Below are 17,069 nucleotides of genomic sequence, written 5' to 3'. Positions count from 1 at the left end.
TGTGAATTTTGAAATAACTTTTTCTACCTTTTCTGTACTTTCATGGTCCTAAAGCTTTGCACTTTGTTGTTTAAAAATAATTCTGTGATTTTGCATTAGAAATATTTACATTATCTATCTCAATAGCTGGCAAGTTAAATCAGTACTAACAGTTCCAAAATTTGGAAGGGTAAAGGTGAAACAGTCTACACTGCTAATCTATACTGCCTGTTCAATTCCACACTATTCATGGCCACCACCTAACTGAAGAGCGCTTTCCATCTTGTGAAGGTTAACGGGCAGGTGGTTCCTTCTGGATACATCACAGAGGCTCATTTTGATTGCTGTGAACAAACCTTTTCAGCGTGGATATAGGTGCAAAGGGTGCTGTAGAGGACTGTTTCTGCCTTCTTTCATTTGTTATTCTTTGAAAGATAAATTTCTGTTCTCTAACCCTAAATTGTGGAGAGTCCTTGCGAAATTCTGAACACACTGAACTTTGTAATGCAGAGATCAAAATCAGTTAAAGCAAGAGTAGTTTCCCATTGCATTGAAGCTGAATTACTATGAAAACGTTGTGCTGCCATGCTATAATATAGCACTGTGACAGCATTAGCTATCATCTCCTGTGGGTTGTTTGTTACAGAGTGCTGTAAATATGTCAAGTGCTTGCTATTAGGTTTTTGTCTATAGATAATAGGCTTAAACAGTCACATTTTTTACAAGTTTTATTGAATTGAATCTTATGGAGATGCAGCTCAGTGGAAAACAGCAATATTTCAAAAACCTTTCTTTACAGTAATGTTCTCCTAAATTGGCATTGAATTCAGATACAGGTCAAAAATAAAACTTGTAAGGATGTAATATACTTCAGACATATATGAAAAATCATGAGGATGTGTAATAGATGATGATTCCTTTTTTTGAGAGTATCCATGCAAATGTTTTAGAAGTACGTATGTGGAAACAGTAAAAGAGTGCTTGAAAAAGTGGGTGCTAAATTAAGTGAAATGAAAGCAGATTTATAGCTCGGTATAGTGGCACTAGGTTGGATTGTACACGACACTATATGTAATGTAAAGCTACAATAAGGAAAGTGAATTTCCTCTTGCCTTTCCCCATTCACTTTTCAATACTTGTTTTTCCTCTTTGAGGTAAATTCTGGCATTTTTATGCAGATTATTTTCTCATTCAAGTATTTTCTTTGTAGGTGAGATTGAGACTATTCGTTGTCACCACACTATCCTCACACGTTGCTGATCCCAAGCGACAGTTCATGATTCAGTCCCACGGTCCTGATTTTGGGATCTGTGTCTTCCAGGAGTGATGGCTGGGCTGAGCGATGTCCTCTGCCCAGGGCAGAGCTTGCTGACAGCCCAGAAATTGAGCTGTCAGTTGGGGAAGGAAGCCCATCAGGCTCTGAACAAATACACGGTGAATAGAGGCTGGTAGCAGAGACCTATGTGGTCCTGTCTGTGTACTGGATTTGAGGGTTACTGAAAGAGGATTGCTAACATTTCTTGTGGCTTTTTGGAGAAGGTTATCCATTAAGGGCTTGGCTTTGTCTATGTCTTTACCAACATGAACTGTTGCCTGGTTAGAGTGGAGCTGTATTTGCTCCTATGCTGCTCTCAGTGCCTGCCTTCACATCTGTTTACATCAGTCCCGAGCTTCCAAGTTGCAGGTGAAAAAATCCTAAATATTCTTTTAAGTGGGCTTCGTTTTACAGAACGAAAATTGCATACTAATAATAGCCATGATCCCCAGTGTTTCACAGATTTCACTGGATTTAAAACACAGCAGTACTATCTGAGTAGCTGAGCTGAAGCTTGCAGAGTTCATTACATACTTGGCAGTATCTCTGGGGTGTCCGGCACGTTCACATTGAGTTAGGTGGATGTCTTGGGTGAATATTGTTCTGAAACACATCTGTAAGTTAAATCTGTGGTTCAGGTGATGTGGTATACAGCATGGTTTCAGCACAGACAGGCACACTCCTGCTGGCTTGAATCCAGCTAGAGACTGCGACGGCAACAAAGAACCAACAGCAGGAACTTTGCCACACTGGGTATGATCTCAAGTTGCTAAATGAACTGTAGTTTATCCATGCCACTGCATCTTGACTGATACATGCACTAATTTAATTTATTTATATTAAATTAGTGGGGGTATATATATACAAGCTGTAGTAATGCTTTCAATTTCTTTACTGACATACCCTTAAATTGAAATAGTGCAGTGCATTACTTAGGCCTTCTATCTGTGTACAGCGTGAATCAACAGAATTCTGAAATCTGGTGATGTGACAAGTGTTACTTGACAGGAAAAAATAGCAAGGATGTTGAGACACTTCTTATATCTTCAGGAAGCATGGTTTTAGAAAATCTGGATTTAAAAAAAGATTGTAAAATGAAACTTAGGAAACATTAGCAATTTATGTGTTTTCATGATTTCAGGATCATGTTATGTGAACATTTAGGGTTAGAAAAACTGTAACTAGGTCAAGTAAATGAAGTATAAAATAGCTTCACAGTTATACTTTCTGTCAGGTGAGTAGTCAACTCTTAAATTGTCTGTTCCATCGCCTTTCTCTCTTTGACAAAGAAAAAATTTAATGAATCTTTATCAAGAAAATGTCAACACTGGTATTAATAATTGGAGATATATTTGAACTCCGTTGTGGAAAATGTGGAAACCAAGAACTTGCTGTGGGCTAAAAAGGGAGGATAAAGCAGAGCGCTCTGCTTCTCCTCTCCCCAGGTAGGTGGATTTCTTGGGCTTGCCAAGGAAGGCAGGTGTCCCAGGAGGGACTGGGTGCAACTTTGCATCTCTGATATATATAGATGGGAATATTTTAGAGCCTGTTGGAATATGGGATTTCTCTGCTCTTGAGGAGATCCTCTGGTGAGCACAGATCTGTCTTTATGTGTGAAAACCTCAGAAGGGCAGATCATGACAAGTCCTCGGAAATTTGAAGTGTGTCTGTTAACCAGGAAAATGTAAGGGGTTTTCTGTGTCTGTTGAGTAGATGACAAAAAGTACCTTGCTTGAACTAAACCAAAGAAAACTAGGTTAGATGTCACCCCCCTCTCCCCCACAAACCTGTCCTGACAGGAAGGCTGACCTGAGCACTGCTGTCGGTTGCCTGGGGATGTCGTGAAGTCTCCAGCACTCAGGGTTTTCAGAGGCAGGCTGGACTAGTATTTGTCAGGAATGATTTGATTGCTTGTGATCCTGCCTTGGGGCAGAGGTAGAGAGAGCAGGTGACCTCCTAAGGCCAATTCCGGCTTTACGCATCTTTGAGTGAACCCAGCAGGCCAACACCCCAAAGACTGGGGCTGCTTCTCTGGCATGTCGCTGTTTCCTCTTGTTCTGGAGAGTTTGATGGCTGCTTGTACAGTGCTGTAGAGCACTTGGGTAACTGCTGACCTGATGTATTTAGCAAAATAATGGTATCCAGCTGGATGGGTGGTGCTTTGGTTTGTTGAAGGATGGGAACAGAACTGGTACCGAGATGAAGGAAGAGCTTTATTAGGCAGATGGCGAATTGCTGTGTGGCTGAGAGGCTGTCAGCCCCTTAGTGCAAGAACTTACTGCAGTCAGTTCAGGAGAGGAGCTGTGTATGGACCTTCAGACAGACTTGGGTGATAGACACTTCCGGCTCCTCTGCATCACTGTTGTCTGTGCTGGTGGGTGCTGAATGAAGGGGAAGTCACAGGCACTGAAATGCTGCTGGCAGAAAGATTTCTCCAGGTCGGGAGTACTTGCTGAGATGCAGTAGTTCTGCCCTCAGGCTGCCCCTTTTCCCTGCCCACCGTTTGGAGTTGGACGCAGGTCGGAGTCGTTGGGCCTCTGTGGGCTGGGAGCTGGGGTTCCCAGAACCTGTAAGAGGGGAACTGTGCTGAGTGGCCGCACTGACGGGGCTCAGCTGACGCAAATGCTTGCTGGCATAGCTGCACGTACAGCAGATGTCAGCGGGGATGTTTCCGAGCTAACTGATGCACTCCTTGACAGGGGAATTGTATGCAGTATTATTCAGATCTATGTCGGACTTTCTCTAACCTATGATTTTTAGGAAGGACACGGTGGTACTGTGCTACCTCACATTTTTAATGGTAAAGCTGATAAAAATGCAGTATTCACTTTAATCCCACCTCTGAAGAATTCGGTGGTGTTAAGCAGTCCTTTTTGTTGTAACAGTAACACCAATTCATAATGACAGAACAATGCTTCAGATTCAGGTCTGTAGCTGTAGGAATATAGTTCCACTGACATTTTTACGGAGGCTGATATTCAGGACCTTCCTCACTGAAAAAGCCTGGAGAGTCGAGTGGAAGACTTTGTTTGGAGGTCAGAGCTTTCCTCTGCAATTTCCTTCTGTCGGCTGCAGGGAGGAGGGAGTGCGCTGAGCCCCGTGGAAGATGAGCCGTGGCTCCTCGTGCCAGCGTGGGCACTATTTTATGAGAGTTGCCATAGGGACCAGGTTCTAGTTATCAGCTCAAACAACTTCATGTATGATTAATGTTAATTGCCCATTTTGCATGGGTGACTTTTTTCCTCCTGCTGAATTGGCTCTTGTTGCCTTTGATGTGGCTGGCGATCCAATGTCCTGCAATGGTTAGACAAGTGATCAGTTTGCCAGCGCTGAGAGGAGACAGAATCAGGTTGCTGCGAGGTCAGAGTTTGCTTCTCTTCTCAAACACTGAGAGGTCAAGTAGAGTTTAACTACCATTGGCATCTTTGAAATGTTGTAATAAACACCAAAGCAAGGAGATTATTTTTAATCCATGCTGCAACTAAAAATCTTTTGGTAATAAAAGGAAATGACTTTAACTGAAGTTATCAGGAATGTTATGTTTATTGATAAAGACTTCAAAGAGTGCCTTTCACAATCACCAGCCTGTATTTCACGATCTTTCAGGAAAGCAAAGTTGTAATTTCTGGTTCCTGTTTGAATTTCAGAAAAGCAACTGAGGTGGTTTTTCATTTGTAAGCGCTTGCACCAGTTACTGCTGCTGTTATCAGAGCAATTTACACAACGTGTGATACACTACTTCTGTATTTCTCCTCTCAGCCTAATAAAATTCATTGCTGTTGAAGAAACATGCGATATGTATGAGGGTTTTCTAAATCACAAGTCTAGCTTATTTTTATGCCACATATCTCAAGCCTCGTGGAATCAATAATTAATTTATTAACTGGATATCTTTTGGAAAAACAAAATCAGCAGTCCTTGCTAAACTGTGTACTGCCAATTCATAAATAGTTGATGACAAAAATGAAAGTGTAATGGTAAAATTCAGATTTTAACGATCAAAGTATTGGGTACCTCATGTATCACGACTTGGAATAAATATATCACAGAACGTGTCATATCTCATTGACACTGCGAGACATAATGCTTTCCCTTGTTATCTAGCTAACTGCCAACTCTACAAAGTTTATAGGCTGCTAAGATAATGTGCTGGTGGTAATCCACTTCAGTTGCAGAAATATGAAGTACTGTTGAAATATATTTCTACTTGGTTTATTCTTTGCTCTCAAGAGGTTAGGATACTATTTCAGTTCCTCTAAAGAGGCCCACAGAATGAAAAGCAAAACATCAGGATAAATTATGCTAAATGCTGGACTGGACCCCAGAGGAAATCATGCTTCTGTGGTACAGTATTTGTCCATTTATCTTACAAATGTTACATCTAATGTTAATTTTGTAAAGGGAAAGCATTCAAAGATTCATCTGATTCTTTTAATAATAGTGGCAGTGTTAGAGTGTTATTTATCAAACTCAAAGCATCGTAACTTACTTTTCTAGTTGTGACAGACTATTCATACTGAAAATATTTAAGGCTACTAATACATAACATTTTATTTCACAAAACACAAATAACCTGGTAATTAAACTCCAAAACTTAACAAATAATTGCCAGCAAGCAATTACCATTCAATTAAAGAGTAATTACATGGTTATTTGTGCCCTGTAAAATAAAGCATTACTGAAATCAGTAACGCAATCAATATTTTAGCAGAAACAGGATGCTGCAGTGATGGACCTTTCAACCTGTGCTGATTAAATTGTCATCCAAATAACAGTTTCCTAGTTAAATCACCACGTGTTTATTTGTCTTGATGAATATGCAAATTCACTTCTGATTCCAGTAAATCTCTCATATCTGAAGCATAAAAGTAGAGCGCTATCGTACATCAACAGTAATGTGCTGTATGTTTCCACTGATTATTTATAGTTTACAAGTGTTGATGAATTTGTGGGTTTTCCAAAATATGCTTGTCTGTAATAATTGTAAGATAGAATTTTGCAAGTTGGGGTTGATAGAAACTTTCAAATTAAAAATCCTTGGAATGTTTAGAGGAAAAATAATGAAGTTAGATCTCAACAGGAGTGGAAAATAAAGGGAAAAGCCCACACTATGAGTGATTTCTCAACATTTTCCATATAATTTTCAATAGTCAAATGTACTCGTTAAAGTGTACTTTATTCTCTGATGAATTTCATTCTGAACAGAACACAGAGATGAAGAATATTCAGATCATATTGTCCTGGCAGGTCATTGTTCTCTTTCATATTTAGTGCCTTTTTGTCAGGGCAGGATAATGAGAGCAGCTGGATAACCATAACCTAAGCACAGGTAAAACCTTAAGCCTCCAGCCATCTCTCTTGGCAAGTAATTGATGACTCAGAGGTTTTTTAATGTTATTTTTGTGTTTGGGTTTTTTTTTTTGTTTTTTTTTTTTTTTAGGGATAATAGTAGAATTTTTTTAGAGCTGGCCAATTTAGTTGCACTCATGTAGTAAAAAGAATGTGATTACCAAATATATATTAATGGGAAATTGTATTGTACTTCTCCCTTAGACTATGTGGTCTTGACTGTGGTCATAAATCTACTTTAACATTAAAATAATTTTAAGATATATCTGTAAGCCAGCAGCTTCTGATTGAAGTAACATCTCATTGAGGATTGAGTCCCTTTCCATTCCTAAAGGCAAATTAATGGCAAATACAGAATGTAAAGAAATGTTAGAAATTGTTCAAAGCTGATCATTCAGCCTCTTGCTTCCTTTGTTATCAATGAGAAAGAAATGCAGTTTTAAGTATTTAACTTCCTTTAATGACATAAAGGAAAAAGTGGAAAAGAAACTGCAATAGAAGAGCTAGGTGTCAAAAGATCAGCAGAAATAATGGTAAATAAATTTCATATGTTTATGCTGGTGCTGCTAACGTTTCAAAGTCAATAGTTACAAAATCATAGATTATGTCCTACTCTTCTGAACTGATAATCCTGCTACCTTTCTGAAGGCGTTCATTAGGAATTTTCTCTAAATTGTCAGGGTCGGATACGTTTTAAACAGAAAGTGTGAATCAAAATTCCAGGCTTCCTAAGGTGATGAGAGTTACACTGCGTGGGCAGTGGAAACGTGCAGACGGACAAGTGAGTCTCATTGCTTGGCAGCGCCAGCCCCAGCCCTGGCAGCAGCGCGGTCTGTGGGAAAGTGAAGCACGTCGCATGTTTTGACGTTCTGAGCTTTTGTTTCCTTTGTGGAAATCTTTCATTTGAAAGTGAGATCTACATCAGACGTTTTTATCCTGTCTCTGAGATTTCTGCTTTATGTTCAAACAAAAATGCCAGAATTTTCTTTCAGCCAGAAGCTGTAAATGCTTGTATTCAAATAGCGAGGTGCCTTCTTTGAGCTGTGGTGTCCTCCCAAGAAGAAACCTTGGTTATGGTACATCACCAATAATAAACCACAAATGTTTCTTCATTAATTCTTTTAGAAGTGTTCAGTTTTTTTAGATTTGTATTACAGCTTATATCAACGTACAGAGTTTTGCAAATATTTTGTAGTATTTGAGCTTGAGAAGGGAATGTTTTGTGGTTTAGTTGATTGAACTGCTGGAGAAAGCTGCTCATTTTTGGTGTTTTACTTCTGGGATTTTTTTTTGCAAATACATTATTAAGTGCCAATTAGGCACCTACAGATTCATGTGTGCACAGACTTGCGTAAATTGTATAAGTTTTTCTTTCACATCTCCATGTACAAGCCTCATAGTGTATGGTAGATGGTCATTCAGCGGGTATTTTTAATAGGTCATCCATTTGTGCATCTAACTTCCTGAGAAATTTGCATGCTATTATTTTAGGTTTACCTTATTGTAGGTCATGAGCCTGGCCTTTCATAGTAAGCTGTGCTTTAAAGCCATCGTAATATGATAAAGCATAACAAAGTAAAATGGAAAAAAATGCTAAATAAAATGAAGTAAAAAATGGGCAAACCTGCAGCTAAAAGAAGGACAGGATAGTTATATAGAGATAAAATAATAAACTGAAAAAATGTGCTACCTTGATGTACAGTAAAACAAAATAGTACTAGCACAGTGTGTGAAAAATGAACACGTTAATGGTACCTCTGCGCAGTGCTGCTGGAAGTTGTCTTCATTTAAACACAGAGTTTGTCTTACATTGATGGAGAGCTTTGGCACTGTAAGTTGATGGAGTGAGGTTTAACTGAAATGTCTTTGTGGACTTGAAGTCATTTTGGAAATGCTCCCTATTCAAACCTCATTCATTGTTGCAGCTTTGTTGCAGCTTCATGCAGTGTTTCGCTATATTTTGTCAAGAGCTCTGTTATTCAGCCAAGTAAAAATTGTTTTGATCTAAGGGAAGCGGGAGTACTTCGACAAACACTAGGAGGTTATATTTTTATTATTTGTCTTGGGAAAGTTGATTCAGATGGGTCTTTGCTCTGTAAATCTGTGTTGTGGTAGCTGTATAGCATGATTTCATGTAGGCAATACAGACTTAAGAGATAAATGTGATAGCTGGAAAATAGATGATGTAAACGAATATTCAGATCTTTAGCATTTTGGAATAAAAATGGCAGTCATAATTCATAAGGTGGTCGGGGGTGGTGAGTTATTGACAGGTTGGACATTCTTGGTTTAACCTATGTGTGGTAATCAAAACCACAAGTCAATCCGTGAACTAGTCAGTTTTGGAAAAGCTGAGTGTTAAATTAGTGCTGAGTCTTCAGAAATAGGCTGTTACCTGCCATGATTCAGAACATGGTGGTTAATATCATAAAGATTGCATTGTTTTGAAATTTGAGCCAGTGTAGCTACTCATCTTTCACGGTGCACCTGTGTGGCTCAGACTGGGAAGCAGCCACTGCTGAGACCTCTCTCTGTTAGTGACCTGTAAGAACTGGGAATCCCTGGGCAGTGGAAGACATTGGCTAGTGCACGGATCGTAGAGGTGCACGTGGGGATGCCTCCCTGAAACTGGGTTGGCTGAGATGCTGTGAAGCACTGTGGTTATATTCATTTGAGTCTGAGCTAGTAAATTCTGAAAGACCTAATCTGAATAGCTCTGGTGTCACCCCCCATCATTGCATCATTAATCTACAGTACCCAGAAACCTTAGTTGGTGAGATGAGTAATGCATCCAGTGGCATTTTCAAGACTTTACCAGCATGCACGTGAATCTCTCGTGCTCCATTTTGCAGACAGGAATACTGAGAAACATACATTAATCAGCAAAGTAGTGATAAGTTAGGACTAGAATCTGGATTGATTTGTTTTTGCTGTTTTAGTGGAGGTAAAATAAAAGTTTTCTCGTCGTTTATGTGACGTAGAGCTCATGACTATGTTAACTATAGGTGCTGTTTGACAGTGTACTGTTAATTTGAAATCTATACAATTATTGTGTGCTTAATTGACTGAGGTTGTGTTTTTTGTATTTTTCCTCCTAGGCAAGAACTTCTAATATATTCCTAAGTATTTTTGATATTTTGCATATTTTATATATATATCGTGTATAGTAAGCAATTATTTGAAAAAATAAAATGCATTTTCATTTATTTTCTTGTTTCATCAGCTCACGGCCAGGAAGACCCCCAAAGCGTTCACTTGGAGTTGCGATACAGGAAAACGCACGCCTTCTGCCCCATGGAGTTCCAGGCCTCTTATCACCAGGCCTTATCTCTCCGACAGGTAATAAAATCCATCAGATGATCAGCCTCATCTCTTCATACTGCACGGCAGTTAAAATAAACTAATATTGATCTAAGTGCCTTGTCCTTCAGGGCTTTTTCAAGCTTTACCAGAGGTTACATTATTGGATTTTTTGAGTGTTCATGAAAATTCTGTTTTGTTGCTGCAGTGACTGAAATCTAGTGGATTTGTAATTTAGTTCTGTATTAATTGTAATTTCCTTACAGGAAATTCCATTAAATGTTATTTTAGTAAAAGGGGGGAGGAAAAAAAGACAAAATGAAAATTGTCTCAGAGAGCCCTGTAGCATGCATTTCTTCCTTTCAAATGCATGTGTGTTTTAGTTCTCATGGGATATGAACAGCGTGGCTAATGTGTATTGTGTTGTAACATCGTTAATGTATGCTGGGAAGATAGCAAAATGCTTTTACGAGCGGTAGAAGAAACACTCAAAAAGCAGATAAGTTCATGTTACCACAGTGGATTCTATTTTAATAATCTGCGTTAAATATCATAATATAAAAAGAAGCATAAAAACGTGAATTTACAAGCAATCTCTACTCAAAATTTAATGCATGGTGTCTTATTCCACTTTATTATTTATTAGTAAAGTCTTAAGTCTCTAATTAAGCTGTTTTGATGAGTATTTTAATTTTTTATTAATTGATGATATGCCAACGACAAGCGAGTTTATTTTGGTAATAAAATGAAGAGGATACAGCTATATTGACAGACTATATTCCTAATGGTAATTATTTAAATATTCAAGAGGCTTGGCAGTTTTAGGATTACTATCAAAATCCAATGTAAACATGTTGTATCTTAACTTAAGGTTTGTAGCAGAATGCAGAGGGCAGCTCACAACAATCTTAGAATTAAGTAAGTGCTTGTCTCTGATGTGGTGACTGTGGTCTCTGCTCGCAAAACCTGTTGCAGTGTGACTGAGTGCCTCGGTGGGTGCCAGTGTTCAGGAGAGTGACAAAGCTGAGGTCTTTGATTCCTCCTACAACTCCGAGTGTCATGGCAATTTCACAGAGAACCAATAACCCTGTTCTGTGAAAATGGAAATAAACATTCTTAAGCAATAGTCAGAGAAACCTGTAGTAGTTAATATAGGTATAAAAGCCTGCTACTACATCCAGATGCCACAGAACCTCTGCTACATGTATTTACAGTATGTGAAGTTGCATTTAAACAAGTTTTAGTAGCTCTGTCATGTTAGCCCAGGAATTTCATGGATATTTAATTGTTTGTGTTATTACCAACAGAGAGGATAGCATAAGAATCACCATACTTTCCAGAAATCTGAAATATTGCTTAGTGCTTTTCCACCTTTTTTTTTTTTTAATGCACATTACCGTGCTTCTTTAAATTGGAAACTATTGGGCAAACTCTGTGTTGCACAGTAAAATAGCATCTAGACTCAGCATCTCACATATATTAAGTATCACAGTGTTTGAATAAAAATGTTTAAAGCTGAGTTATTTCTAGACTTTGATTTTTTTTGTAGTCTGAAGTGGTGACTAGGACATATCCCACTTAATTTAAACTGTGGAGGATTGTATAAGGAGATTGCCCCCAAGCGCTGCCTTTCAGCTGAAGCCCAGGGTGGCTGCCTTCTGACCTTGTGAGCTGTATGTGAAAACCTTTGTGTGACCAAATGGCAGAAGTCACACACAGTATGCCTGAAGCAGCTGAAAGGGAGCTTTGCGATTAAGTTGCAGGCAAGAGAAAACACACAATTCGAAAGCATCACAGTCGTTGAGGGCCCAGGTGAGATGGATCCCTGAGGATGAAGCGTCCTGTAGCCAGCCGGGGGCACAGGTGCTCTGCGCCAATGGCTGTGTAGTCTCTGCACTTAGGACTCAGAGCCCCTGAAGTTTTGTTTTTGTTTTGCTCGTAAAGGAAAGCAGCATAGAGAAGGTTGGGCTAAATGCTGAATAACGAAGGGTGCCAAAAGAGCCACTTGTAAACTCAGTGGGGGATCTAAGCTGTTGCAAACTCGATGGAGCACCTCCATTAGCTTTATTTATATCTGTTTCACTTAATTACTGTCTGCTTTTCTCTGGTTGATTTCAACACTTCTGCAGTTGGATTCTTTCCTTTTGGCTGAGCTAAGAACAAAAAGCATTTTAACACTTACTAAATAACGAAGGTTTTTCTACCAGACTTCTGAGTGGTGGTTAATAGAGTAAAAGTTGCGAGGATATTAAAGTGTTGTGTATCGGCCAAGTGTTAATTTACTTATTTGGGATCTCACTTGTATATGGTTTGCAGATGGTTATGTTAATCTGCCTACGATATTAAAAAAAAAAAAAAAAAAAAAATCAGACTCTCTCTAGTTACGTGATTAAGACATTTTCTAAAGGGACTAAATTACCATCAAAACTGTTTTATTCTTCAGATTACTCATTTTGGTAACAGACTCCATGTTAGCAGATGTATCATGACTCATCCATCCATTTCATTTTCTAGTTTTGCCTCCCCTTTAGTCTGTGGTCACATTCAGGTGAAGCAGTTTTGTCCACACATGCTGTTGGTTAGATGGATACATCTCAAGAAGCTGCTGTTCTGGCCATAGAACTCACAGATCTGTCTGTACAGGGTATTACAGGGTGATGATTAGCAGCTTCCTGCAGACTGGGTGAGCCATCTGCGTTTCCCTTCCTTGAAATGTGCTGTTGTTTTCATCACCCATTTGGTTTGTGTCAGCTCAGTTTACATGGTCATTTTCACATAATAAACAGGTAGTTAAATTAGGCATACTGCATTTCCCAGTGCAGAGTGTAATTTTTTACATCTTGGCAAAGAGGACTACAGCTACTCTTATGTGTAAGAGATTGGGAAGGCAGTTTAAGTGAATCATCTATGTTTTCAAATATATGCAGCTACCTTCGGCCTTTGGGGAATGGGAACGTTTGAGGATGAGGCTGGAGCAGCAGGGTGGCTAAGCCTGCAGTGGCTGAGAACGATGGGGCAGCGTGCCTGGGATGCATGCTGATGGGAAGGGCTTGAGCAAGCAGCACAATGACCCTGCCCAAGAGCTGATATTTGAGTACTGTCCATTTTGCATTAGTTTAGGAGAGAGTGTTTTGCTTCCTGTATTCTTGTAGGAAATGTCGAAATCAGCGTGGTGCCCCTGCCTGCTGTGAGGGCAAGGGAAAAATCCCATATGTCAGTGAGGGACAGTTATCAAAGGCTTTCTTCTTTTTCTTCACACAATGCAGTGTGATGAAGTGACATTAATAGGAGATAAAGTGTTTGGGGTTTTTTTTGTTAATGTACAGGGCTTTTTTTCAGTATATCTTAACAAGACAGTTGGGACTTACTGATGGAACTTTTAGGCTCCGAAGCAGTGGTTTACTGTGTGGAGAGAAAGTGAAATCCATTACGTTACTTAAATCAGTAGCTCAGAAAACTGTTGATATGGAGTGAGGCCGCAAGAGTAGCTGGATCTTGTCATAGTTGTCCTGCCTGTAATCTAGCTCATACCCAAAAACGTTTAAAAAAGCACTATATGAAGTCTTCATTACATATTTTTCTTTATTCAATGTGTTGAAACACTACTATTATTTCTATAAAATACTCTTGGAATCTGCTCCATTTTGTTTTCAAGGTACTGGGGAGGGTGGGTTATGAAGAGAAGCATCGTGCTGCTAGAAGTTGGTTGTGTTGAAGTACACAGGACTAGGATAGGGACTGGAAACCCCACAACTGAGGCCAACAGGGGGCTGTGTGCCAGGAAGAGGAATGCTTCTGTTGCCATTTGATCTTTCTGAGACTTGCTGCATGGAGGTGCAGGCAGCCTGCTTGGCCTGATGTGTGGCACAGGTCAGCGGGTAGGTTGCCATGAGGCTTTAGGGCTGAGGGCTGCTGGCTGCTCAGAACTGTAGATGGGAGGGAGCCTGGCTGATGGGCTGTTGTGTATTAAAAAGGAAAACGAGGCAGTTTCAGATGCATAATTCACTTTGCTGGATAGGAGAAAGAGACAACAGAGATTTGACGGGTGTTCTCTCCCAGCTGATGTCTGCCTGGTACGGAAAGCTTTAGGCGTGGCCTTGTGGCAGGGTTGTGGTCAGCATTGCCACGGAGGGCTGGGGCCTGCCGACTGCCAGCGCCTGTCACCAGGCCTCTGCCATCGCCTTGCGCTGTTCTGCCCAGCTAGGAGAAGCGAGCCACTTCCAGCCATGTCAAATATACCACTGTTCTCATCACCTGTGAGTTCGGGCTCAGATTCTTTGAAGAGATCATGTTTGATTTTGTAAGCAGACAGGTAAATTTGGCACTGTTTGTCTCAATAGCTGTTTGTCTAGAGTTCTAGAGAAACGATAATTAAAATGTTGACTTGTTTGTACAGACATGAACAGTTTTTCAGTGTGATTTTAACTTAAAAATAGTTAAGAAACTTGTGAACTGCACAGTTTCAAGATTTAATATTTCAGTGAAATTAATATTTTAATAGATACACCAAATAACATCACTGTGGGACTTAAACAAAAAACACCGTACAGGATTATGGTAACTGTGCATTACTTCAATTCAGCAGTGCTTTTTAGCAGTCACTCAGCCTTTCTAGGAAACAGAGAGGATGCAGCAGTATTTGCTGTAGAGTTTAAGCACTTGTATTTGTTGCATCTGCTTAAGAAGAATGGGCGAGGCCAGAGGCTTAAACACCTTTGGTTCCCAGTTGTTACGGAGGTGGGCATGCAGCCAGGCAACAGGGCCCTGCTGCCTGTGGGAACTCCGCAGTGCCACTGGCTCCACAGGTCTCCTCCTTGTTTTTTTTTTTTCTGGAATGAGTGCAACCATAGTGCCTGCTGGTCTGTCCTGGCTGTGGAACTGGAAGATGTGCCCAGGGTTGAGGAGCAGGGCAGCAGGGGCGTCCCTGAGGATGCAAGTTTGCTGTACATGCTCAGAGACCAGCAGTGCCAAAACCAGGTTCTGAGGGTGTCTGTGTTCATACTGTAAAGCCTGATAGTAAGAAAGTTATTTGAGGAATAAACATTCATTCAGGATCACTTAACAGAAAATTTATGGATTGATTTCACCTCTTGAGGTGTTAGATGTAGGGCTGCTGTGGCTGGCAGCAGTCCTAGAACCTCTGAGAGCAGATGATCAGAGAGCTAAAGGGAACCTTTTACTTTCTCAAAATACTTCACTGAGCATTTTTGTATGTTTACATACTATTTCTGTGGCTCATTTCACTGTCTACCGTAATCCTTTTTTTTCAGTTGTCGTAGATGTCACTTTAAAGTTCCATTTATAATGAGAAACATATGTACAGCTTTGTCATTGTTGGCATTACCTGGCTTGGTAGAAATTATTATTTTTAATGGAAGGCAAACAAACTGGTTAAGGATACTGCAGCACTTCCCTGCCAATGGGGAACGTTAACAGTTTATAAATTGTTCTTGGTGACAATTCAGCAGTGAATTACTTTGATATATATGGCTAATAAATTAATATGATTAAGTTAATGAGTAGTACAAGTGTTGCCAAACTCCACTCGTCGGGCTTTTAATGCCGCTCCGCGTTTGCAGCTCTAGCTTCCCCCTGTGGTGAGAGGATCAGTGCTACCTACGCACTGTCATTGTGATAAATGGCATATCCCACAGTGCCCTGCACTCCATCTGCTGTGTCCCCAAAATGAGAAATATTTTATACAAATCACACACTCAGAAGCTCAAAGGACTGTAGAAAGATCTGTTTTTTCAAACTGTAATAAAAATGCATACATCTCTTTAGCAACTCTTCATTTTTACTGTCATAATGAATGCATATAGCTTTGGGAAATGAAAACTCATGTGAGTAACATAGGAAAGTTATCCGCCGCACAGTAAAGCTGACAAATAAGTTACATGCTCGCTCTTTTATCATGAAATGTTCTTCGATAAAAAATGATGTTAGAACATCCATTTAACTGGATTTTAAAATTAAAGACCGCATATGCCGCATGATTGAGTACCACCCCATCTCGTGCCAGCACATTTCTGTGCTGAAGGGAGCATGAATTCGAGTGAATGAGGAATTTGGGATCGTATCATTACTCTTTAAAATACAGCCATTCAGGAGAGTTCTGATGATCTGAGTGACCGTGAGTCACTCAGTTCCCCTTTCCTTCTCCGTTGTAATATTTTCTTTCTTTAGAGATCCATTTTTAGTGTCTGATTTATCTGTGTGGGACATTAGGTTTGTGATATATGAATACTTAAAGCTGCTGAGAATTTACTGAATTGTTAACCTTGTTGTAAATTTAATTTACACGTAGCCTCAGCTACTAATTATTGTCCAAGAAGTGTGAAACTCAGTAATATACTTTCATTTGTAAGCATTTGAAGAATTTTTTTTAATTTTAAATCGATCCTACTGAATTTATCTTTCGAGATGACAAAGTTAGACTAAAACGGTCACACTAAGAGAATTAAGACTGGATTCTCTGGGCATGTAGGGCAGGTCTGCTCACAGTTTGTCTTGTTTTGCCTGTGGAAGGGAACTGATTGAAATCGTTGGTCCAAGTATTGCATAGCTAACAAAATCAGCACGTTTTCATCTGTCTGTCCTTATAATCTGTGACATTCTTTTCTACCAATTTTTTTCTTAGCCTGGTGTCTTAAGGCATTGAGGTCTATAATGATCCTAATACCTCTCTGCCTCTCTCCATCACATCTTTAACTGCCTTTGGAACTAGTTGAGCTTTTTTACATTGTCGTGAAATGTCCTAAAGCAAAAAATGGTAATGGGAGGTATAAAAGATTTGTTATCTTTAGCTCTTGCTGTTATCTGGAGGTTTGATTTGACAATAATAGCAGGACTGTTGTAACTGAGGATTTTTTCTTAGGTTTTGTTTTTCTACTTGATTGTATGATTAAGTTGAACAATTACATTCTGAAACATTTTCCACTTGGTAGCTTTAACCAGTATCACATCAAATGCATTTAAATGCCTTAGAAATACTTGTGTAAGAATCCCAGACAGACTGCATATGTTTTATACATTCTTACATTTTAATGTAAGAGTCTGATCTTCTTTTTCATTTGCTGAAGTTATGATGTCATTGAATGATTTTTATATTAATGCTAATGGAGAA

The 17,069-nt window shown here is 39.5% G+C and overlaps 1 protein-coding gene across 15 annotated transcripts in view; it reads left to right on the top strand.

The window, feature by feature from the left end:
- The window catches only part of DACH2 (dachshund family transcription factor 2), a 264,998-nt gene that overhangs the window by 121,901 nt on the left and 126,028 nt on the right, over positions 1 to 17,069 (top strand). For all 15 annotated transcript variants that reach the window (XM_040698707.2, XM_046939899.1, XM_046939898.1 and 12 more), the window contains exon 2: positions 9,867 to 9,982. In XM_040698707.2, the coding sequence (XP_040554641.1) occupies positions 9,867 to 9,982 (116 nt within the window). The remainder of the gene's footprint in view (positions 1 to 9,866; positions 9,983 to 17,069) is intronic.

Source organism: Gallus gallus, chromosome 4 (assembly GCF_016699485.2).
Source record: "Gallus gallus isolate bGalGal1 chromosome 4, bGalGal1.mat.broiler.GRCg7b, whole genome shotgun sequence".
NCBI classification, from domain to species: domain Eukaryota; kingdom Metazoa; phylum Chordata; class Aves; order Galliformes; family Phasianidae; genus Gallus; species Gallus gallus.
The sequence above is the reverse complement of the archived record's forward strand: the minus strand, read 5'-3'. Positions and strand labels throughout refer to the sequence as shown.